Source organism: Rhinoderma darwinii, chromosome 3, assembly GCF_050947455.1.
Source record: "Rhinoderma darwinii isolate aRhiDar2 chromosome 3, aRhiDar2.hap1, whole genome shotgun sequence".
In the NCBI taxonomy this organism is placed as follows: domain Eukaryota; kingdom Metazoa; phylum Chordata; class Amphibia; order Anura; family Rhinodermatidae; genus Rhinoderma; species Rhinoderma darwinii.
In genome coordinates this window covers 323,090,667-323,114,541 of record NC_134689.1, presented here as the reverse complement: position 1 = coordinate 323,114,541, position 23,875 = coordinate 323,090,667, and the positions used below count along the sequence as shown (strand labels likewise).

Here is a 23,875-nt window from a genome sequence, read left to right as displayed (position 1 = left end):
GTCCGCAATTACGGAAAAAAAAAAATTGTACGGTCGTGTGCATGGGGCCTGAGTCTCCAATATTACGGTTTCTTTATATGCCTTAGTGTGGATAGTGCAACCAAGGCAGTGCAGGCTCTTACGTCTGTCCTGTGTAATAACTAGTTGATTTTTTTTCATTAATATTCATAGCCCAGCTGGCCTTAGTGGCAGTTATGTGGAAGTATCTCGGATGAGGATGGGGAAGTGGAGCTATACAATGGGGCACATTTATAAATACTGTTACAAACTGATTTTTTAAAAAATGGTGCAAGCACGTGTGCAATATTTACGGAGAATATGATGGCCTTTTTTGCTTGTTATCTTTACGGCTGACCGTTCAGTGGTTTAATTTTTATGTCTAAAGTATGTGCAACAGTTTGTACACCAAATGCAGACCCGTCTAATGCGTTTTACTAGCGTCAAAATACATCAGCAGGAGATAGGAAGGTTTTATCCACTTTTTAATTTGTTTAAAGGAACTACAAAACTTGTAAGTCCCTTAATGTCACAAACACATTTTGGCTAGAGACGTTTATTCGGGTGAATGTTATACAGAATTAACGTTGCCCATTTCTGTGAAATTCTAAAATCAAAAAACAAAAACGGACACAAAATCCCGCAGACAAGCATTTCTCTATAACTTAAAAGCTTTTCATATCAACCCTGTCACTACCGTGGGGTCTGCAGCATGATATAATACATTTCCAGCAGGAAATTAATTACAAAATCAATCAAATATGATTGCATAAAGAACCAACAATCCCTTTACTATAGAAGTTACTGTATTATGGGAAATGCAGAATTTGTAGAAGGGTTTCATTAGACAGGCTTCCTAGGGCTTGCTAGCAGTTGACATAAGACACTTACAAATGGACCACAGTTGCACCATGTTGGATGGTCTCGGTTGACATGGTCCATCAAACATCTGTATTGAGAGCAAGTACAATTCTTTTGATGAATTTGCCCTCATTATGCAAACATGCATGATAGTTTTAATTATATTGTATCATGCAGTGACTCCGATGACGAGGAACAGACCATAGACATCTGCAATGCACCCACTGGTATGAACCCTTGCCAATGGAGGTGGGGTGAGGGGTCAAGATATCAGCCATATTCCTAGCAGACATAAAATATATAATTGGTGGAGAAAAGCACTAAAATCTTTAGTATTTATGTAAGGTTCCAGTTTTGGCTAGCCAGTACATTAAAAAAAAAAAATTTAAAAAAATGTCTGCATTGACAAGAAATACCAGCACTAATAAATGCATGGAAAGAAGTTTGGGAGATGGTGAGACCCCTGTATAGCTCAAACAACCAACATGTTTTTGTAGAGTTCACACCTGCACAATAGTCATAGAACATAATAGTAAAATTAAACACGGTTAATCCCAGTAAATGAAGCTTTAACAAGTGTTAACAAAAAGATTTGTGTCTTATAAAAGCCCCAGATAATATACACGGTTACCGTCCGACTCGTATAAACGCTGCTTTCTACAGTAGAAATCTGAAGTTCCTTAAAATGAATTTGGTTGTTCTCCCAAAGTGAGTTTTCCTGGTAATAAAAGTTATATTTCGTATTGTGAAAAGTTTCTCGCTAAAGGGGAATAAACAATTTTAACACTGAAGGAGAACAGTAGTGAACCGGACAGTCTAATTGTTTGCTGCATCAGCCTGCCGAGACCAGCCTTCTTCCTCCACTCCGGAGTCATACTCCTCCTCTGTCACCTCTTTATTTTGTGTTCTATGGAGAGAAGAAGGAGTAAATCAATTATTTTACATTCTGACTATGTAAATTTAAGGCACAGGTTGTAAAGTCTCGTGTATTTCATTTTAGTTCCCTTAATGTAAATGTAGAAGATAAATATTAGACTTTTTTTTTTTTTATTAATGTTGTAACCATTTATATTTTATTTTTTAAAAGAACTTTCATGGGGCAGCCTTATTCAAGAGACACAAACTATCTTCCCGTACTGGGTGTATAGACCGTGAAGAAGGGTGTGTGCGCGCTTTATGGGAGCTGCAACGAATGGCAGTTAATTAGTTAAAAATAGAAAAAGGTCAGAGATTATCAGTCTCGGGAAGTCAAGTACAGCCCCTTCACTCATGAAGAAGTGAATTCCTTTACTTACCGAATATAGCTTGGCTCCTTTTTCCCTTCAACCACCTCCTGGTCCAACTCAACACAAACTATGTCAGAGTTTGGAACTTCAAACATGGGCTCAAGAAGCAGCTTTTCCTTAAAGAAAAAAAATATATAAATAAATAAAATAAAAAAAAAAGGCAAAAATTATATTATATAAGGTCACAGGTGTCCAACTGGCAGGCCTCCGTCACCCAACAATACTAAGCTGCTGCATGGTATGATGTACGTTGCTCTACATTTTACACAGAATAAAATACAATAGCTCCAGCGATAGGAAAGAATGTGGACTTACCATGATTGAGCGGAGGCCTCTAGCACCAGTTTTTCGTTCAAGAGCCAGTCTAGCAATGGCCCGCAGAGCACCTTCAGTGACGTTTAATTCACACTGAAACACAATAAATGAGTACAATGTAGTCAGACATCTGGAAAAAAAACAAAAAAAACCACCTCAACTTATATAAAAAGCTATTAAAATCAAACCTTATCCATGCTGAACAGAGCCTGGTATTGTGGCACAACAGCATTACGTGGCTCTGTGAGAATGCGTACAAGAGTCTGTTCATCAAGGCTGTGAAGGGGCACCACTACAGGTAGACGTCCCACGAATTCTGGGATCATGCCAAACTCAATGAGGTCCCTTGCTTCCACGTGACGCAGCAGCCGGTCCTTCTCTTCAATGTCTTGTACAGCGTTAGATTCTGCACTGGAATTTGCTAGATCTGCTGCTGCAGCAGCTCGACGACCTTTCCCCATATTAGAGGCTATGCCAAATCCCAAATACTGAAGAGCAGAGGGAATACAAAATGAAAACATGAGAGGTTAAAGTTTACCTTCTACAAAGCTATTAATAGCACATGCGCATCTACTACTGGTCAGAGCTTTTACCAGTCATTCCTCTGGTTTATGCACATTATATTACGCTACCTGCGTCGATACATGTTGTTTTGCATTCCGTCCGTGCACCATTACCTACACCTGGGTGATCGGACTACTTCATACGTTTTGAAACTATGCACATTATATTGATACCCAAATTCAGAGGTTTAGGACAATTTATATTATGTAGATCAAGCAGCATGTTTTATATATAAATACTTGTAAATAAAGGGGTTGTCTGTCTAATAAATTAGGGCATATGTACGCCATATAGAGGGGAAACTCATGCTGCATATAATGGGTTAAAGGGCCAAGATTGGAGTGCTCTCTAAATTTGGCTGTTGCAGTAGGATGTCGGCTGTATATTACATCTTCTGTGTCCATGCCATACACTTCAGGGTTAAATAGTCATTTACATGGATATGCTCTGGAAAATGAAGATTTCTTTGCTATCAGGAGCACAAAGGCCAGGGTGCATTAAAGAGGGGAGTAGGCCCTTAAGGTGCAAGAAGTTATGTGAAGGAGTATTGTGGACCATATCGGCATTATATAGCACCCCCAACAATTTGATAAATTAAATACTCAAGTTCTTCCTAGAACAGTTCAAGTAAATACAAGTGCATATCTAAATCACCGTGTCAGGCAGGAGAGAGCCTAAAAATATCCAATGTATACGTGACACTTAAACATCTTAACTAGTAGAGGGCACAAACACAGGAAAGTAATCTGAACAGTCAGGGACTGCGTACACTTAGAACAGAGCTGCATATCTGCTGTTTATGTCGTCCTGTTGTGTGCAGAGGGAATCAGAAAGTAAAATGGGCCATTTTCAGGGGATATGTCAAACGTCTGATAAGTGGGGTCCCACCTAAACTATTAGTGGATATGCCATGAATGTGCAAAATTGGGAAACCTTTTTAAGGATTTAAAAACAAACCTTTTCATTCTTCCTCCTACTGATGATCCTGTCCAGGCCATTGAAAGCTCCAGATGATACAAACAGGATGTTTGTCGTGTCAACTTGAACGGTTTCACCGCGCAGCTTCCTTGAGTTTTTCTCTGGGACATTAACAATAGTACCTTCAAGAAGCTTCAGCAAACCCTAAAAATGAGTTACCGCAGGTTTTTAGATTTATATATGATCAAGTCTACTGGCCGAAGAATAATAAGAATAATAGGAAGAATAATAATAGATGCACCAACACAGCAAAAATAAATACATTTCTATATGTCCTGGAAACAGTAATATTATATAAATATGACAAAGCTATACAGAACTATAGACTTCTACAGAGCAGGAGAAGTTAAAAAGTGTTTTATTTATTACCTACATGCACATAATCAAAAAAGGCTACAAATCAGCCATACCTGCTGCACGCCTTCTCCGCCCACATCCCTCAGCTGATGTATGCCAGGGACACTGCCAATCTTGTCAACTTCATCCAAGAATACAATGCCTGAAGTAAAAGAAATTATGCTCCATTTAGATCCCATTTAAATGTAATTTTTTTTTTTACTGAGGCTTTGTACACATCTGCGTCAGAGGCTCTGTTGGAGGCCAAACTCGCAATTCCCCTTGGAATCGGTGGCCAGTATGGTAAAAAAACAAACAAAAAAAACTATGATTAATAACTACCCGTTCTCCTTCTAAATCAGTTACATGCTGCAATTGAGGTGCTATGACCAAATCAGACAAGTTTACTGCCGACTGCCTATAAGAAGTCATATAATCAGCCTCTATCAAACGATCTTAAATATACAGGCATAAAATGTACGCACCTTGTTGAGCCTTCTCCACATTGTAATTGGCATCCTGAAGCAGTTTGGCAACCACAGACTCAATGTCCTCTCCCACATAACCAGCTTGAGTCAGGGTGGTACAGTCACATATAGCGAAGGGGACATCCAGGCATTTTGCCAATGTCTGTGCAAGAAGAGTTTTACCTGTGGGGCAACAAACCCATGATGAAGATACAGAACTGACTGCAAAGAAAATACCTGGTGTATGAATATTATTATGTTGACGCAACTGTAGAAAAATAAAAAAGTATAAGCTCAAAAGACACGAGTCATATGGAACTGACAACATGATCTAAATTATTGTTATGATGCTATAAAGGAGATGATCGGATGTACAGGCTGAAAGTTCAGTTAACCATGGCCGCCATTAATCCTGCTTAAAGGGGTTTTCCCATCAGAAACATTTATGATCTATCTTACATTTTTGACATATCCTGTGGATATAAGCGGGTCCCACACCTATCTCTAGAACGGGTCCCCTAAACCCCGTTCTACCGCTCTGTGTTGTGGCTGAAGCGTGTGATTACCGACCATGAACAACGGAAACAGCGTATCTTACATGCTACATAATTGCCATTCACTACTATGGGAGCTACGCAATTTCCGTAATTCATGGTCAGAAATCACATGCTTCAGCCACAACACAGCAGTAGAACAGGGTTTAGGTGGCCCCGTTCTAGAGATAGGTGCGGGTCCACATTTATTACACATCCTGTCGATAGGTCATAAATGTCTCTGATTGGGAAATCCCTTTAACTGATTCCCGACCGCCCACAGTAAATTTACGTCGGCGCATGCTGGGCTCTGTGCAGCGCCAACGTAAATTCACGGTGGGTGTTAAAAGCATGATCAGTTTAAAAGCATAATGTATAATACATTACCTAGGTAGTGTAATGTATTATAGAAGCTATCAGTGCTGCAGGTCTTCAAGCAAAAAAAAAAAAAAGGTAAAAAAAAAAAAAGTCAATAGTTAAGTGAAAAAAAACCCAAAAAGATATTTAAAAGTTAAAAAAAAAAAAACACACCTTTCCCATTTTTCCTCTAAAGTAATGTAAAAAAATTGGCATCGCTGCATCCGTAAAAGTCACACTAATACAATGTACCATTATTTAACTCGAGGTGAACGCTGTAAAAAATAAAGAATCTAAAACGCCAAAAATCAGTTTTTTGGTCACCGTACCTTTTTTTAAATTTAATGAAAAAAAGTGATCAAAAAGTTGTATGTACCAATAAAAACTACAGCTCATCAGTTATGGCTCTCAGAATGGGGTGAAACAAAAAGTTTTTTGTTTTTTTTTAAATAGCTTTTACTTTGTAAAAGTAGTAAAATATAAAACAAAAATAGAAAACCTGTATAAAATTTGTTATCACCTTAATCGTATGGTCTGAGAAAATTTAACTTGACATTTTTACCGCATGCTGAAAGCCGTAATAACGAAACCCAAAGAACAATTGAGGAATCACAGCTTTTTCAAATTTCAGCCTGCAAAAAAAAATTATTTGGAGTTTCCCAGTACATTAAATGGTACTTTAAAATGGTGTCACTAGAAACTACAACTCCTCCTGCAAAAAATAAGCCCTCACACCACCCTACGGACGAAAAAAATAAATAAAAAAAAATAAAGAAGATGGCCCCTGGAAAGCGGGAGGGGAAAAACGATAATGAAAAAGCAAAAAATGGATCAGTCCTGAAAGGGTAAATTAATAAAAACATTTATGACCATGTGGGGTATTGCCGTACTTGGGAGAAATTGCTTTACAAACGTTGGGGTGCTTTTTCTCCTTTATCCCTTGTGAAAATGAAAAAATGAAACATTTTTGTGGGAAAAAAAACAATTGATATAAATTTTCACGGCCCAACTAATAAATTCTGCAAAAGACCTGTGGGGTCTAAATATATCTATAAATATATCACTACACCTCTAGATCGATTCCTTAACCCCTTCCCGACATTTGCCGTACATGTACGTCATGGAAAGCATTGACTTCCCGCATCTTGCCGTACATGTACGCCGAATGTTTGGGACCGGCTCAGAAGCTGAGCCGGTGCCATCATTACCGGATCTCAGCTGTATCTTACAGCTGACATCCGGCTGTAACGGCGGGGACCGAAATTAGCTTCGATCCCCGCCATTAACCCCTTAAGTGCAGCGCTCAAACGCGATTGCTGCACTTAAGGTGTTTGCAGCTCATCGGAACCCCAGTAATGAAATTGCCGGGGTTCCGGTGGCTGCAATGGCAACCGGAGGCCTAATACTGGCCTCCCGGTCTGCCTAGCACCGAAGCCGGTCAAGATCCGCCCGGCGGCGGAGCCTGATCGGCTTCCGTAGCTGCCGGCAAGATGGCGCCGGGTCAGGAGCTGATCCGGCGGCATCAGCGGTGGAAGTCAGCTGACATCCACCTGTAACGGCAGGAACCGGAGCTAGCTCCGATCCCTGCCATTAACCCCTTCGATGCGGCAATCGAAAGCGATTGCTGCATCGTAGCGGTTACTAGCAGATCGCCAGCCCTGACAGGCAATCGGGACTGGCGACTGCTGTTATGGCAACAGGAGACACAATGGTCTCCTGCTCTGCCATTACGGAAGCCGATTTAGGCCCCGCCGGGAGGCGAAGCCTAATCGGCTTGCTGTCAGTGAATGACTGACAGATCTAATACATTGCACTACATAGGTAGTGCAATGTATTAGAAAAAAAAAAATCTGACCGTTGGACCTTCAAGTCCCCTAGTGGGACTTGAAGAAAAGTGTAAAAAAAAGTATAAAAAAGTGTAAAAAAAAGTGCAAAAAATAAAAGTTTGAAAACAGTAAAAGTTTCAAGTAATCAAATAAAACACAATCCCCCTTTTACTCTTATCAAGTCCTTTATTATTGAAAAATAATAATACACCATATGTATTTGGTATCGCCACGACCGGAGGTATCAAAATATTGTATTATTTATTGCACGCGGTCAACAGCGTAAAAAAAACCGTAAAAAACGTTACCAGAGTTTCTGTTTTTTGGTCACTTTGCCCTACAAATATTACAATAAAAAGTGATCAAAAAGTCGCACGTATCCAAAAATGGTACCTATAAAAACTATAGCTCGTCCCGCAAAAAACAAGCCCTCATACAACTCTGTCGACAAAAAAATTAAAAAGTTATGGTTCTCACAACTTGGCGACAGAAAAAATACATTCTTTTTACAAAAGTAATTTTATTGTGCAAAAAGTTGTAAAACATGAAAAAGTTCTATAAATTAGGTATCGCCAGAATCGTACTGACCCACAGAATAAAGTTAACATGTAATTTATAACGCATGGTGAACGCTGTATAAAAAAAACCGAAAAAAGCTGTGCCAGAATTGCGTTTTTTTGTTTACCTGGCATCCCAAAAAATAGGATAAAAGGTGATCAAAAAGTCACATGTACCCCAAAATGGTACCAATAATAACTACAGCTCGTCCCGCAACAAACCAGCCCTCATACCGCTACGTCTATGAAAAATAAAATTAGTTATGGCTCCAATAAGTCAGGAAATAAAAAAATATGCAGTTGTGCCCGAGGGGAACATTGCTTCAGTTTGAAGAGGCGATTTATCAAGGACCTAAAATTAGGGAACCAGGAAAGGGAGGGCCCAAACATATCCGCTGGAAGCGACGGTGCCCGTATTATACCAGAACACTTCCTAGCAAAATTCCCCAAACTACAAAGGCGCGGAGTGTGGATCAAAAGGGGGATAATAAAGGACGCCATTTATCAGTGCGACACCAGCCTGTGCAGAAAGGATTGCTTCACAGCGTAACACACATCTATGGATTATTTTATTGGTTTTTTTTACCCCATTATTATACCACCTGACTATGCCCCTTATATACTCCGCCCGGCTTACATATGCCCTACATTATAAACGGAAACACCAGTAAGACTCCAAACAAAAACGACTACCAAGCAAAATGCACGCTCCAAAAGCCAAATGGCATTTCCTCCCATCTGAACCCTACAGTGTGCCCAAACAGCAGTTTCCTTCCACATATATGGCACCGTCATACCCGGGAGAACCCTTTTAGCAATTTTTGGGGTGTGTGTCTCCAGTGGCATAAGCTGGGCACGACATATTTGCCACTGAATGGCATATCTAGGGAAAAATATAAATTTTTAATTTGCACCATCCACAGCGCATTCATTTATGGAAAAGACCTGTGGGGTGAAAATGCTCACTACACCCCTTAATAAATGCCTTGAGGGGTGCAGTTTCCATAATGGGGTCACTTCCCAGGGGTTTATTTTTATTATTTCACATCTGAGCCTCTGCAGTTGTGAACCAATACTTTGTAAATCGCCAAATTAGGCCTCAATTTTACATGGTACGCTTTCACTCCTGAGCCTGGTCGACTGTCCAGGCAAGAGATTAGGGCCACATGTAGGGTGTTTCTAAAACCAGGAAACCCAGCATAATAATTAGAGAGCTGTCTTGTTATGGTGGCACAAGCTGGGCACCACATATTGGCATATCTATGGAAAAAAATCCCATTTTCACTCTGCAACATCAAGTTCACACTAATTTCTACAAAACACCTGCAGGGTTAACATGCTCACTACACCCCTAGGTAAATGCATTGAGGGGTGTAGTTTCCAAAATTGGTTCACTTCTGGGGGGATTCCACAGTTTTGGGCCCACAGGCGCCCAGAAACCAATCCAGCAACATCTGCACTCCAAATGGCGGTCCTTCCCTTCTGAGCCCTGCCGTGTGCCCGAACAGCAGTTTATGACCACATATGGGGTATTGCCGTACTCGGTAGAAATTGCTTTACAAATGTTGGGTTCTTTTTTTTCCTTTATTTGTTGCGAAAATGAAAAAATTTGCGCTAAAGCTACGTCTTATTGAAGAAAAAGGATTGTTTTTATTTTCACTGCCCAATTCTAATAAATTCTATGAAACATCTGTGGGGTCAAAATGCTCACTACGCCCCTAGATGAATTCCTCAAGAGGTGTAGTTTCCTAAATGGTGTCACTTTTTGGGCGTTTTCATTGTTTTTTCCCCTCAGGGGCTTTGCAAATGTGATATGGCCGCCGCAAATCATTCCTGCTCAATGTGATCTCCAAAAGCCAAATAGCGCTCTTTCCCTTCTAAGCCAAGCCGTGTCTCCAAACAGCCGTTTATTACCACATGTGGGGCATTGTTTTACTCGGGAGAGATTGGTTTACAAATTTTACGGTGCTTTTTCTCCTTTAGTCCTTGTGGAAATGAGAAAAAAAAAAAAAAAAACAAAAAAAATCGCTAAACCTACATTTTCTTTGAAGAAATGTTGATTTCAATTTTCACGGCCTACTTCCAATAATTTCTGTAAAAAACCTGTGCGGTCAAAATGCTCACTATACCCCTAGATAATTTCCTTGAATGTGTCGTTTCCCAAATGGGGTCACTTTTGGGGGATTTTGACTGTTTTGGCACCGCAAGAGCCCTTCAAACCTGACATGGTGCCTAAAATATATTCTAACAAAAATAAGGCCCCAAAATCCTCTAGGTGCTCCTTTGCTTGTGAGGCCGGTGCTTCAGTCCAGTAGCACGCTACGGCCACATGTGGGATATTTCCTAAAACTGCAGAAACTGGGCAACAAATATTGAGTTGCATTTCTCTGGTAAAACCTTCTGTGTTATAAAAAAAATTGTACTAAAAATGTATTTCTGCAAAAAAATATGAAATTTGTAAATTTCACCTCTACTTTGCTTTAATTCCTGTGACATGTGTAAAGGGTTAAGACATTTTCTAAATGTTGTTTTGAATACTTTGAGGGGTGAAGTTTTTAAAATGGGGTGACTTTTTGGGGGTTTCTAATATATAAGGCCCTCAAAGGCACTTCACAACTGAACTGGCCCCTGTAAAAATAGCCTTTTGAAATTTTCTTGAAAATTTGAGAAATTGCTGCTAAAGTTCTAAGCCTTGTAACGTCCTAGAAAAATAAAAGGATGTTCAAAAAACGATGCCAATCTAAAGTAGACATATGGGGGATGTTAATTAGCAACAATTTTGTGTGGTATAAATGCCTGTCTTACAAGCAGATACATTTAAATTGAGAAAAATGTTAATTTTTGCAATTTTTCGCTAAATTTTGGCGTTTTTCACAATTAAATACTGAACATATAGAGCAAATTTTGCCAGTAACTTAAAGTGCAATGTGTCACGAGAAAACAATCTCAGAATCGCTTGGATAGGTGAAAGCATTCCGGAGTTATTACCACATAAAGTGACACGTCAGATTTGAAAAATGAGGCTCGGTCAGGAAGGTCAAAAGCGGCTAAAGAGGGAAGGGGTTAAGGGGTGTAGTTTTCTAAATGGGGTCACTTTGGATGGGGGGGGGGGTTCACTGTTTTGGTCCCTCCAGGGCGTTGCAAATGCGACATGGCACTGAAAACCATTCCATCAAAATCTGTGCTCCAAAATCCAAACGGCACTCCTTCCCTTCTGAGCTCTGCCGTGGGTCCATGCAGCAGTTTATTACCACATATGGGGTATTTCCGTAATCAGGAGAAATAGCTTCACAAGTTTTGGGGTGCTTTTTATTCCTCGTAAAAATTTGAAAAAAAATTATATTTTTTTAGAAAGAAAAAAGATTTTCATTTCCACGGACAAAGTCCAATAAATATAGCAAAAGACCTGTGGGGTCAAGATGCTAACTATACCCCTAGATAAATTCCTTGAGGTGTGTCGTTTCCAAAACAGTGTCACTTTTGGAGAATTTCCACTGTTTTGGTACAAGACCTCTTCAAACCTGACATGGTGCCTAAAATATATTCTAAAAAAAGGGAGGCCTCAAAATCCACTAGGTGTTCCTTTGCTTCTGAGGCCTGTGCTCAGTTCATTACCACACTAGGGCCATGGGATATTTCTAAAAACTGCAGAACCTGTGCAATAAATATTGAGTTGTGTTTCTCTGGTAAAACCTTCTGCGTTACAGAAAAAAATGTATTACAAAGAAATTTCGGCAAAAAATACATTTCTAAATTTCCCTTCTACTTTGCTTTAATTCCACTGAAATGCCTAAAGCGTGAAGAAATTTTGAATGCTGTTTTGAATACTTTGAGGGGTGCAGTTTTTAAAATGGGGCAATGTATGGGGTCTATCTAGTACATAAGGCCATCAAAGCCACTTCAGAACTGAAATGGTCCTTGAAACTATAGCCTTTTGAAAATGTGAGAAATTGCTGCTAAAGTTCTAAGCCTCGTAACGTCCTAAAATAAAATTTCCAAAAAACTACGCAAATATAAAAGTAGACATATGGAATATGTGAAATATTAATACCACACAAAATAGTTACTTTTACAAGCAGATACAATTAAAATTAGAAAAATATTTTTGCAAATTTTCTTTAAATTTTGGTGTTTTTCACAAATAAGCAATGAATTTATTGACCACATTTTTCCACTAACAAAGTACAATATGTCACGAGAAAACAATCTCAGAATCGCTTGGCTAGGCAAAAGCATTCCAGAGTTATTACCACATAAAATGACACGTCAGATTTGAAAAAAATGGGTCTGGTCCTGAAGGCCAAAACGAACTTGGTCCTGAAAGGGTTAAGTATGCAGGCACTCGCAGGACGTGATCAGATCATAGCGGAATAATACAGGTATGTAATCTCTCATTTACAGAACCTATTTGGATTTACTATATAGTGCCTTATGCAGTATAATAACGGGGGCACTTCCACTTCAGAGAAATGCAAAGGATGTATACAAAGCCTTAAAGGTTAACCCCTCAAGGACACGGCCAATTTTGGCCTTGAGGACAGAGCAATTTTTTTTTACATTTCCCCTCTTTGCATCCCGACGCTCATAACTCTTATTTTTTGTACGACGTAGTTGTGAGACTTTGTTTTTTGCGGGACGAGTTGTACTTTATGTAGGTACCATTTTTTGGTACAAATACATTATCGTTTAATTTCTATACATTTTTATTTTGGCGAAAATGCAGAAAAACAAAAAAAGCAGTTCCGCTGCGGTTTTAATTTTTTTTTTTGTTACACCATACACCGATCACCATAAATAATGTTATACATTTGTTGTACAGGTTGTTAGGGTCGTGGCGATACCAAATATGTCTATATTATTTCATGTTTTGGGACTTGTTTTTTATAATAAATAAACTTTTTAAAATATATGTGTGTGTGTGTGTATTTTTTTTACTTTTTATTTATCATTTAACTTTTTTTTTTAATCCCATAAAGGGATTTATCATTTTGTAGCTGTAATGTACTGGCATAGATCTATATGCCAGTACATTAGCCTGTTACTGATTGTACACAGGCAGTTGTTAGGGCATACCTCAGTATGCCCTAACAACAGGAAATATGTTCAGACAGCCCTGGGGTCCTTCAATGGACCCTGGGCTGTCTGCCCATACGAGTTGTGGGCTGTGATCGCGTCAGTTATTTTCTGTGACGCGATCAATGTGCAGTCCCCCCTCTTTGAACGCCGCGATCAGCTTTCAGCGCGGCATTCAAAGGGTTAATGGCGGAGAGATGTTTCTCTCCTCTCCGCTGTCAGAGCTGGGCCATGGCTGTGTATTACAGCCGCTGCCCCGCTCTCGATCGCGCGCACAGACGGCTGTCACACAGGACGAGTATGCTCGTCCTAATGCGCGAAGTGCTCGCCGCTCAGGACGAGCATTCTCGTCCTGTGTCTGCAACCAGTTAAAGCAAAAATACATGTATGCCAGACAGCGAGAAGTTATAAACTAATTTTCCTATACTCTTTATAACATGTTTGTATTCTGCTGGTAATATCTTTCTTCCCTAACCACGCAGACTGGCAGTATTTGAAAAAAGTGGATAGGTAGGTGGGTACAGCCCATGGTCACCTGAAGGCTGCCTAATAAAAATAAATAAATAATAATAATATTGAGACAAAAATCTATTTATTTTGTAATTTTTATTTTATTTCAAATGTTTTTGTTAAGCTGAATAATTATTAATAATTAAATCCTTTAATCCTGGAAAATTCTGACTGTAATCTCCAGCCCGGCAGATGTTACATCAGGATATTCAATCTGGTGGTAATATTTCTGATGGAAATCATAGATCTTATGTTGTAAATGTTGATGTTAAAATGTTTTCCTTTGATGTTATAAGGTCTCCGATATCATGATCTTAATGATATTATAGGTCGCTTATTCTGATGTCTTGACGTTACAACAGAAGATGGCTCTAAGGAACCGTGATGGACGACGGCTCTCTGCATCTCTGCTTTTGTTGCTTCGGATCTTTCTCCTTAGACATTTTGGAATCCAACATCTTGTACTTATGAATGACTCCATGCTTGGCCAGGCCTCCTTCACATGACAACTGAAGGGCCTGCTGATGTTCTCCTCCTCAATATATAGAACCTCCTCCACTACATCCGCTTCCTCCTCATCCTCTTCCTCCTCTAGAATAGTCTCCAGATTTGGCCAAAAAGAGACTTTGCCAAACTTTGATGGCCGGAATGCCGGCTTAGCCTCCTCCACCATCTTTCTCCACATCTCATCTGGGAGCTCCTCCTCGTCGCCTTTCTTCATCCTGTTCAGAAAGTCCAAATCTCTTTCGAACACTACAAATCCTCACAAAGTCCAAATATCTCACCAACACTAAATGTCTCCACTGACAACTAAAACCCTCAAATAAGTGTCAGCTCTGCGGCTCTTTATATAATGTGAGTGATGTCACAAAGTGCAGGGGCGGAGCCGACTTTCACCACATTCCGTAACATCTTCCGCAGCTGCGGCAGTTATTTAAAGGGCCATGCAACCAATCTAATTCACTCTAGGGAAACTAGTCAGGAAGTTCTCCTCTGCTATAAACAAAAGGCAAATCATCATTATCTGTATATAATGTGATGTTACGTATGAGACGTAAAACACAAATCATTTATAACACATGAAGAGGCAGCAATCCAAGGAAATTGGTGAAAAAAAGTGGTGTGTTTATTCACCCCAGGCAGGCAACGTTTCGATCCGTCTCTATGGGATCTTTGTCATAGAGACGGATTGAAACGTTGCCTGCCTGGGGTGAATAAACACACCACTTTTTTTCACCAATTTCCTTGGAGTGCTGCCTCTTCATTTTTTTGGATTTCATTAACAAGGGTTCCTAGCCTCAACCTAGGAGGCCTGCTGCTGCTTTACTCATATATATATATATATATATATATAAAAGAAAGAAAAATACCGCAGCACTCCGGTATGGCAAATAAAGGTGATTTATTTCAAACAGGATGCAACGTTTCTGTTCAACCTTAGGACCTTGTTCTTTCTATATACATTCATTGTCCTTGGATCAGGATTACCTGCTGGGCACCCATATCCATTTTGGAATTTCTCTTTGAGTGCTGCTTTTATAAAACTGGGATGGAGGGAATAGGCAGGAACACAGGTCAATACAGTACATGGCTACCTGCTTACAGTACAAGGCTACCTGCTTCCAGTACATGGCTACCTGCTTCCAGTACATGGCTACCTGCTTCCAGTACATGGTTACCTGCTTCCAGTACATGGTTACCTGCTTACAGTACATGGCTACCTGCTTACAGTACATTGGTTGCTATTAGCAACTGGCCTCATTACCCACAGCAACCAAACAGTGCTCAACTTTAATTTCTTAAACTGCTCTGGAAAAATAAAGGTTACACTGTAATATATACAGCACTCAAAGCAAGCTGAATATCAGGCCATGTGCACATTACCAGTGAAAGGATGAATCAACTCCCTGGTATAAAACAGACGGCAAAGACAGAGAACAAGCAACAGTACTAAGACCTGAAAGATGGAGAGATGCCAGCCCACCCACCACAAAGTGAACAGAACAAGCAACACCCCCACCCCAGCACATCCGAACCTTTCTCTGAGCTGGAGAAAGGCTCGGATGCGAAGTGAAACGTCACCTACCCCACGGTGAACAAAGCAACATCTCTCCATCCCCGAAGCTGCCACCCGATGTATGTATGTATGTATGCATATACACACACACAAACATATACACACATACATATGTACACACACACACACACACACACACAAGAAAGTGTCAGGTTGCCTCACACAATTTGATCAAAATGTGCGCCAAGAACCTCACTATTGTAAGCAGTTTCAGCAGTAATGCATATTTATTTATATTTAGTGTTTAGGTACCACTGGTATTCGCAGAGTGCGGTCGCCATTTTCTTGTGTACTATAACCACACACACACACACACACACACACACACACACACACACACACACACGGAGGCTGTAAATAGTGTCTAGGTGAACATGTAACCTTCCTTTGGGTGTTTTCAGGGGGTTGGGACAAAAAAAGCCTCACCAATTAAATTCATCAGCTTTTTTTAAACGGCCATTAAAAACAGACAGATGGACTGGAAATGGATGAAAATTTGGAGACACACGGATGCAAAATGGTCATGAAAAACTGCCAGTTGATCAGTTTTTAATGGACATTTTTCACTGTTGTGTGAATATAGCCTTATACTTCTGATCAGTACGAGAAGGGAGCGGAGGGGACGCTGCCGCCTGACACCCACTGGGAGAAAAGAGTGAAAGGGCTTAGCAGTTAAAGTAACGCAGTGGTGCCTGATCTCAGGAACATCTTATCTGCTTCTGTCTCTGCCGCTAGACAAGATCACCTCCCGAACTACCACTATCTTTCTGTTAGCAGGGTTTGTTCAGAGGAAAACCGTGGCTGCTTCCAGGATGACTCCAAGGTGCTTCATTCCAGCGTGTATCAGAACGGGGGACCGGAACTACGTCAAGTTCCTACATGTGCCTCCTCCCAAAATATCAAGTGCTGCCTAATAAATAATGAGGTGCCATAGTCGTTCCTTTACACTACCTTTCCAATTATCTAAAGCTACGGCAATATGGTGAGTTTGGCCACAACACTGGTCACGTAGCCAAAAATCGCTGTTGCCCTGCCCGCATCGCAGGTAATGAAAGTCAATGTCGCTTTACGATCCGCAGGTTCCCGAGACTATGACTCGCAAGAAATCCAAACCTGTAAGACTTTTTGGTGTCATGGCAACTTGGTGGTGGCAAAGCGACCGCAATCCCTTGCATTACTGCCTTGTACGCACTACGCAGCACGACACATTGATTTTTGGATGTGCAACCTTTTTAACAGCCAATGGTGTCGTGTAGCCCTGGTCTATCATCTTAGCAATGGGAATGTTAACAAACAAATTTGTATAATTTTTCTAACGAGAAGACAGTGGTGGCCATGTGGCATCAGCAGATGGAAAGAACATGCTCATCTCTCCCGGTGACTGCAGAGACATGCCCCCTGTGAACCATCACCGCAACAAGGAACGCAGACTATTTAATGGTGGGTAGGAAATAGAAAACATAGGACCTGCCCGTCTTAACCCCTTAATGACCAGCCTATTTTAGACCTTAATGACCAAGCCATTTTTTACGTTTTTCCATCGTCTCATTCAAAGAGCTATAACCTTTTTATTTTTGCGTCGACATAGCTGTATAAGGTCTTGTTTTTTGCGGGACAAAATGTAATTTTTAATAGCACCATTTTGCGGTACATAGAATTTATTAACTTTTTTTTTGGGGGGGGGGGGGTAAATAGAAAAAAAAAACACAGCAATTTCGCCACTTTTTTTGCGTCCTAAATTTACGCAGTTTCCAGTGTGGTATAAATAACACAATAACTTTATTCAGTGGGTTGTTGCGATTGCAACGATACCAAATTTGTATCGTTTTTGTATGTTGTACTACTTTTACACAGTGAAAAGAAACTTTTTTTCAAAATTATTTGTGTGTGTGTCTCCATATTTGAAGAGCCATAACGGTTTTATTTTTTCGCCGATGCAATTGTAGGAGGGCTTTTTATTTGCGGGACGACTTGTAGTTTTGATCGGTACCATTTTGGAGTAGAGGCATGACCTAGCAGGCATACACTACAGGCAGACCTGGATGCCTTTATTAGGCCCCCGGCTGCCATCAGACACTCAGCGATCTTATCGCCGGGTGTCAGTGGGATGAGAGGGAGCTCCCTCCCTCTCTGCGAAACCACTTAGATGCGGAACACGCTATTGAGGCGAATATCGATCTCACCCGTTCGAGCAGGGATGCCCATAGCCCTCAGCTACTTCTGGCAGCTGAGAGCAGGGAGATTTAACGGCTCCCTACTCGGTTTATTTATTCCGATGCAGTGACGTAAAAAGGCGTATGCATCGGAAAAAAGCCCATTAGTGACCGACGTAAAAACACTATGGGGCGGTCACTAACGGGTTAAAGGAACTGCTTAGGGTATGTTCGCACGCTTACTAAAAAAAAGTCGGAAAAAAACTGCTGTTTTCAAGGGAAAACAGCTCCTGATCTTCAGCCGTTTTTTTAGCAACTCGCATTTTTCACGGCAGTTTTGGGAGCTGTTTTTCTATAGTCAATGAAAAACTGCTCCAAAAACGTCTCAAGAAGGGACATGCACCTTTTTCACAGGCGTTTTTTTTACACGGGCGTTTTTAAAAAACGGCCACATAAAAAAAAAACACCCTGTCTTAACAGAACGCAGTTTTTCCCATTAAAATGGGCAGATGTTTGGAGGCGTTCTGCTTCCGATTTATTGGCCGTTTTCTCGGTCTCAAAAACACTTTAGACCTTTTCTGGAAGGTTTGGTAAGAGTTCTGTAACACAATGATTATTTTAGTTTGCCATGCACATGTAGCTTAGTATCTCGTCACTAGGTCTCCACATGTGCTTATTTATACAAGAAACAGTCAATGTCATATATCCAGGGAAGTAAAAGATCACGTGCTATAAAACGGTCAGGAGGTCTCTTACCAGACCCAGTTGGGCCGAGCAGCAGAATGTTACTTTTCTCTAGCTTGATGTCATCATTGCTCGAGTCCAGCACATCACCTCCTCGCCTCTCTTGTGGCATTTGTTGGTTCACTTGCTGTTGCATAGATGCTCCCAAGGCATTGCCATGCGGGCTAATGCCAGCAATCTGCAGTAGTTCTGGGAAGAAAACGAGGGTCTAGTTAAATGGAATCCCATTCCCCATATATTAGCTGTGGACAAACATTTGACAAAGTCCAAAATGCATCAAGAATGTAAGGCATAATCACATGATGTGACAAGTGTTCGTGCACAACGTGGAGAGATGACATGCAGGGCGACCAGGACTAAGAGCTTGCATACATATTGTTAGTAGTCATGCGTGGAGAGCTTTGCATATGTCCAGACTGCTCAATCAATAAAACATCCAATATTAAAAGAAAATCATCTGGTCAACGCTTAGATTGAAATAAGTGATAGGTTCTTGAGTCATGTGTGTAATAGTGGAAATGTAGAACATGTCAGACAGTGCTCATTACAGGGAAGATACCATAATAACGGGGTACAATTGTGGCTGCAGACACCACCTGACCATACAACGGGGGACAACAGAATCTAGTCCGAGCAAAAAGAAACTTACTTGTAAATCTGTACTCATCTTCCCGTCTTCTGATCTCTAACTCTACAGAGAGGGAATTGAAACAGTGACAGGAAGAAATCATAAGCAACCTGCTTAGAAGAGAAATAAAAGCCCAGTATTTGTAGGTGTAGCTGGCGTCTATGCCAGAGTAGGAGTGTGATTTAAATGGGAGGGTTTCAATGAAAGTCCTCAGCAAATGATTGTCAAGAAATCCCATTCGACATCTACTGCTAAATGAGACAATCTGACCTTACCCTATAGAACGTACCTCTTCCCCAGCATAGTGAACACAGCCAAATTGTGGGCTAAATCACATGAAGAGAGCGCAAGTATCTTGCTGCTTTGGAAAAGCGGATACTAGTAAGGCTAAGGCTCCGCGGGGACTTTTGGTTGCACTACGATCGGTGTAAGACCCTCAGTGTTTCCTATGGGGAGGGAATCTTGCGATTGTCATGCGACTTTTTCCACATAAGAAAACACTGATGCTACACTATAGTAACCTCAAATTATATTGCGACTGTCATCCGACCAAGACTTGCTTTGAAACTCTTTTAGGGGATTTTTAATTAGACTAAAAGGAAATCAGTAAATATCAGTCCTTAAGATTTCCTCTTCTGACATGAGGTTAAATTACCTGAGTATATTCATCAGTTTCTTATTGTATGCATTGTAGATTCTGTACTAGTCCGTAGATTACAATGGCAGAATTGATTTGCCTATTCTTACATTTCCAAAAAAACTAATAAATTCACCAAGGCAGTCATAGCCGGTGAATCACAATCTGACTAGCAAATCTGCAAAACGGTAACCCCGCCAAGAAACTTGCTTATCTCTAGCTACAACTAATACGACAGCCATTATGGTCGGCACACAGGTTGTCATTTAAAATCCCCAGACTAGTGAAAGGCTAATCTGTCTAGCTGCAGCGATACAGAAGAGGGGAATTTATACGACTGAATAACTGAGGAATCTGACAAAGCCGGGGCGATAACCCCTGTTGGAGATATAATAGCCGCCATGTTAGTTGTCGCCACTAAAAATAGCTGAATAGGACTTGGCAGATGAAACGCCAAGGACACATCTGCACCTAGGATTCTTATGCGTTTTAAGTACATATTAAGCATCCAGTAGTAATAGCCTTTGGGAAACGACCTAACAAAAGGAACATTTAATAATTTACTTGTCATGACGTCTGTACACAGCAAAGCCCAGTTGAGCCAGCATGACGGAAAGGTGATAGAGAGCGAGCATGAAGAAGAGCAGCAAGGGCAGATGTTAATAAGTATCCAAGGCAAAAGAAAACATGCAAGCAAAATATACAAGCAAAAGCGTTCTGTACGGCTTACAATTCAGACGGGTGTAGGACTGGATGACAGAAGCAAAGCTGGTACTGGTAGCATGAATTATAAGGGTTCATATCGACACAAAGTCTTTTACCCACCTGACAAATTACTGACTATTGCTTATTAGAAATACGGACACAGATTTATTACAATACGGATTAGTGGAAACGTTTCTGCTGGTGTCTAAGGAAAAAACGTATGGCTTGAAATAATGTTTGCCAGACTGCAGTCTGTGCTGTATACCAGACCCGGATCTGATCTCTACAGTGGAGCTGCATACCAGAAGTGCAACTGAGCGGGTATAAAAAGAAAGAAGATCGCGACATGACTGCAGTAACCATGAAACCCTGTACGAGCAGATACATAATGTATAGATAGATACACAGTATCAGCTAGAGTCATTGGGATGTAGTTGTCAAGGTTTACACTTGAAAGCCATGAAGCATAAAGTGGGAAGGAATATGGAGAACTATTATATCCAGTTTGGATGCACAGGTTGAAACGAGTCAGGAAACTGCATTGTCTGCAATTCCCCAAAAACTATTTTCAGCTAAGAAAGAGAAAAAAAAAAAAGAATTAACTTCCTGCAGCCATTCAATGCGGTGCAGACTGTATTGCAGCAGCAGTAACCTTTAGTGCACGGACATGTGGTCACCTATAAGTCTGTGAACAACCGCCTAATGGGTCAGCGCCACTTTCCATAGAGTGGATTCACACTCACGGTAAATGAAATTGTTGTTGACACTGATTTGGAACAAGTCATTAAAGGGGTTCACGATGTCTGAAGACAACCCCTTTAACACTTTACATGCTGACTAGTCTGAAGATCTGAACCACCATGTTATGTTAGATGAATGCAGCCACCTGAGATGCCACCATACGTTTCAGGAATGTGAACCAATGGGCAGTATTACTTCATGCGAGCAGCAGCAACTCACCTCGAGGGGTTAGAGAGGCTTGTTTCTCCACTTCTGCTTGCTGTCTAATGTTGACTGGGATGTTATTGTAGATCCGCTTGTAATGATTGTACACAGCAACAGCAAGAACTTTCTTTGCAAAGGATTGTCCCACCACATACTTGTCGAGGTAGTTATAGATCTGAAGAGGAAAAAACATGGAAAAAAACGGAGGATTATAGCGGCTACATCGATTCAGGGTATGTGTCAGTGAAGGGGCATGAAGGAAGGAACTCTGCAATCCAATGACTGGTCAGAACCTCGACCCAAATCACTAATAATGGACCGAATAGGACTATTTATCCAAACCTGGTTCTTGTAGCTTAGGTATTCAGGAACAAAGGAAAGACCAACAAAAACCTCTAAATAATCCTAAGGACTGAGCGAATTATGGCCAGGAATTTTCTCTATTTATTAATTTTTTTTGCTTCACCACATTCAGTCAGTCCATAGCCTTTTTATTTTTTATAGTTCTGTAGCAGCTTGAGGCCTTGTTTTTTATGGGATAAGTGATTTTTTTAGACTTCATTTTGGGGTACTTAGAAGGTAACGTTAAATTTCTAAAAAAAAATATGATAATGACGGACAGCATGAAAAAATCATTTGCACCAGTTTGGTTTTGAACTCCATTTACCATAATTGACAAAATATTTACAGTACAGGAATAGAGAAAGTGTGTGCACGTTTTCTTGTAATCATTTTAATCAAGGTAAATAAAAAAGAGAAAATAGTGTTATTGTATTTTCTTCTTTTGAGTCGTTATTCTATCCTAAACATTGTTTTGCAACTTTTTTTTTTGTCCAATTACGTGATTTTAAAGAGGACCCGTCACCTCTTCTGCCTATTTTAGTAATTACTTGTATTCTCCATGAAATAATAATAATTCAGGAGCACCTTTTCTTAGATCTCTACATGTGCAGTTCCTCTGTTATGCCTCCCAGAAACTTAAAATAAATTGACAACTGGGTGTTACCATTCCAAAGGTGTATGTCCCTACACAGTCTTACTCTGTCAGCACGGATTGGACATTGACAGTCTGTAAGGACACACCCTCAACTGGTAACAAACACCCTGTTGTAAATGTATACGTTTCTAGGAGGAATAACAGAGGAACGGCAAAATGTAGGTCCTCTTGAACTTAAATTTGACTGTAATAAAATATCAAATGTCTACATGACATTACATTGCTGGCTGTGCAAATAAAATGTTAGGGCCTCAGGCTGCTAGTATAAAACCATCAGCCCCGGTGGTCGCAATGCTGGAGCCGACGAGGGGATGAAAAAGGGACAACCCCCTCCCTGTGTGAGCACCACCATCAGCTTTGATCGCAGCGCAGAAAGGGTTGAATAGTCAGGATTGGAGTTTTCTCCAATCCTGCCCATTAGTGCTGGAGGACGGCTGTTTATCACAGAATTACTCCAGCATATGATCATCCAGGCACAGCTTCTGTGCCTGCGCGATCATCATCGCTTACGTTAGCACGTGGAAAGGAATTAACATATAAGAAAAACCACAAACACTCTTTGCGATACAACCATTGCGCCGATATATATCACCAAGTAAAGTTTCATAAATGTAGACATTAAAAACAATGGAAACTTTCACAGTTATAATGTTCCCACCATTTTAAATATTGTTCTTGTTCAAGGCCGTTTCATGGTCAATGGCTGAGGTGCTACGATCATACGGTTAACCACTAAAAATCAAGATCTTGAATCCTTGTTCTGACTTTCTGAAAAGGGAGGTTTATGAAGTTGCTTTTTAAAGTTTGGATGGTGGGAGAGCGAGTCCGACGTGTTGAGGTAGCAAGTTCTAGAGTACGGGTGATGCCCAGCAGAAATCTTGAAGGTGATGAGGAGCCGACAAGAGGAGAGCAGAGAAGAAGCTCCTGTGAGAACTGGAGAGGACATGTGGAGCAACAGCGAGATATTAGGCCAGGGATGTATGGAGGGGACAGATTGTGGACCGCCTTGTATATCATGATCACTATTTAGAAATGAATTTGCTGGGCAATGGGTAGCCAGTGAAGGGACTGGCAGCAGAAATAGATTGACTGGGCAGGAGTTAAACATGGATTAGAGGGGTGCACAAGTGTTAGGTGGGAGGCCGCAGAGGAGGGTGTTGCAGTAGTCTAGGCAGGAGATATGTGCCAGGGCTGCATATTGATTTGTCAGTTCGGGTGTGTGAGAGAGAGAGAGGGAACGAAGTTGAGAGCTGAAATGATTGTGGTGTTGTAGAAACCAATGACTGCATCTGCATCAGAAATCGAGGATCTGGTAGAGAGTGGAAGAAA

The 23,875-nt window shown here is 40.6% G+C and overlaps 1 protein-coding gene across 3 annotated transcripts in view; it reads right to left on the bottom strand.

Moving 5' to 3' along the window:
- Positions 1 to 469: 469 nt before the first annotated feature.
- LOC142749805 (ATP-dependent clpX-like chaperone, mitochondrial) overlaps positions 470 to 23,875 on the bottom strand; it is a 39,629-nt gene continuing 16,223 nt past the window's right edge. For 2 of the 3 annotated variants that reach the window (XM_075858274.1, XM_075858273.1), the window contains exons 5-14: positions 21,565 to 21,724; positions 19,284 to 19,325; positions 18,647 to 18,823; positions 4,823 to 4,987; positions 4,412 to 4,500; positions 3,981 to 4,145; positions 2,648 to 2,947; positions 2,460 to 2,552; positions 2,154 to 2,260; positions 470 to 1,765 (exon numbers count right to left, since the gene is read on the bottom strand). In XM_075858274.1, the coding sequence (XP_075714389.1) occupies positions 1,675 to 1,765; positions 2,154 to 2,260; positions 2,460 to 2,552; positions 2,648 to 2,947; positions 3,981 to 4,145; positions 4,412 to 4,500; positions 4,823 to 4,987; positions 18,647 to 18,823; positions 19,284 to 19,325; positions 21,565 to 21,724 (1,389 nt within the window). In that variant the 3' untranslated portion in view covers positions 470 to 1,674. The remainder of the gene's footprint in view (positions 1,766 to 2,153; positions 2,261 to 2,459; positions 2,553 to 2,647; positions 2,948 to 3,980; positions 4,146 to 4,411; positions 4,501 to 4,822; positions 4,988 to 18,646; positions 18,824 to 19,283; positions 19,326 to 21,564; positions 21,725 to 23,875) is intronic. The other variant, XM_075858275.1, reaches the window with a different exon arrangement.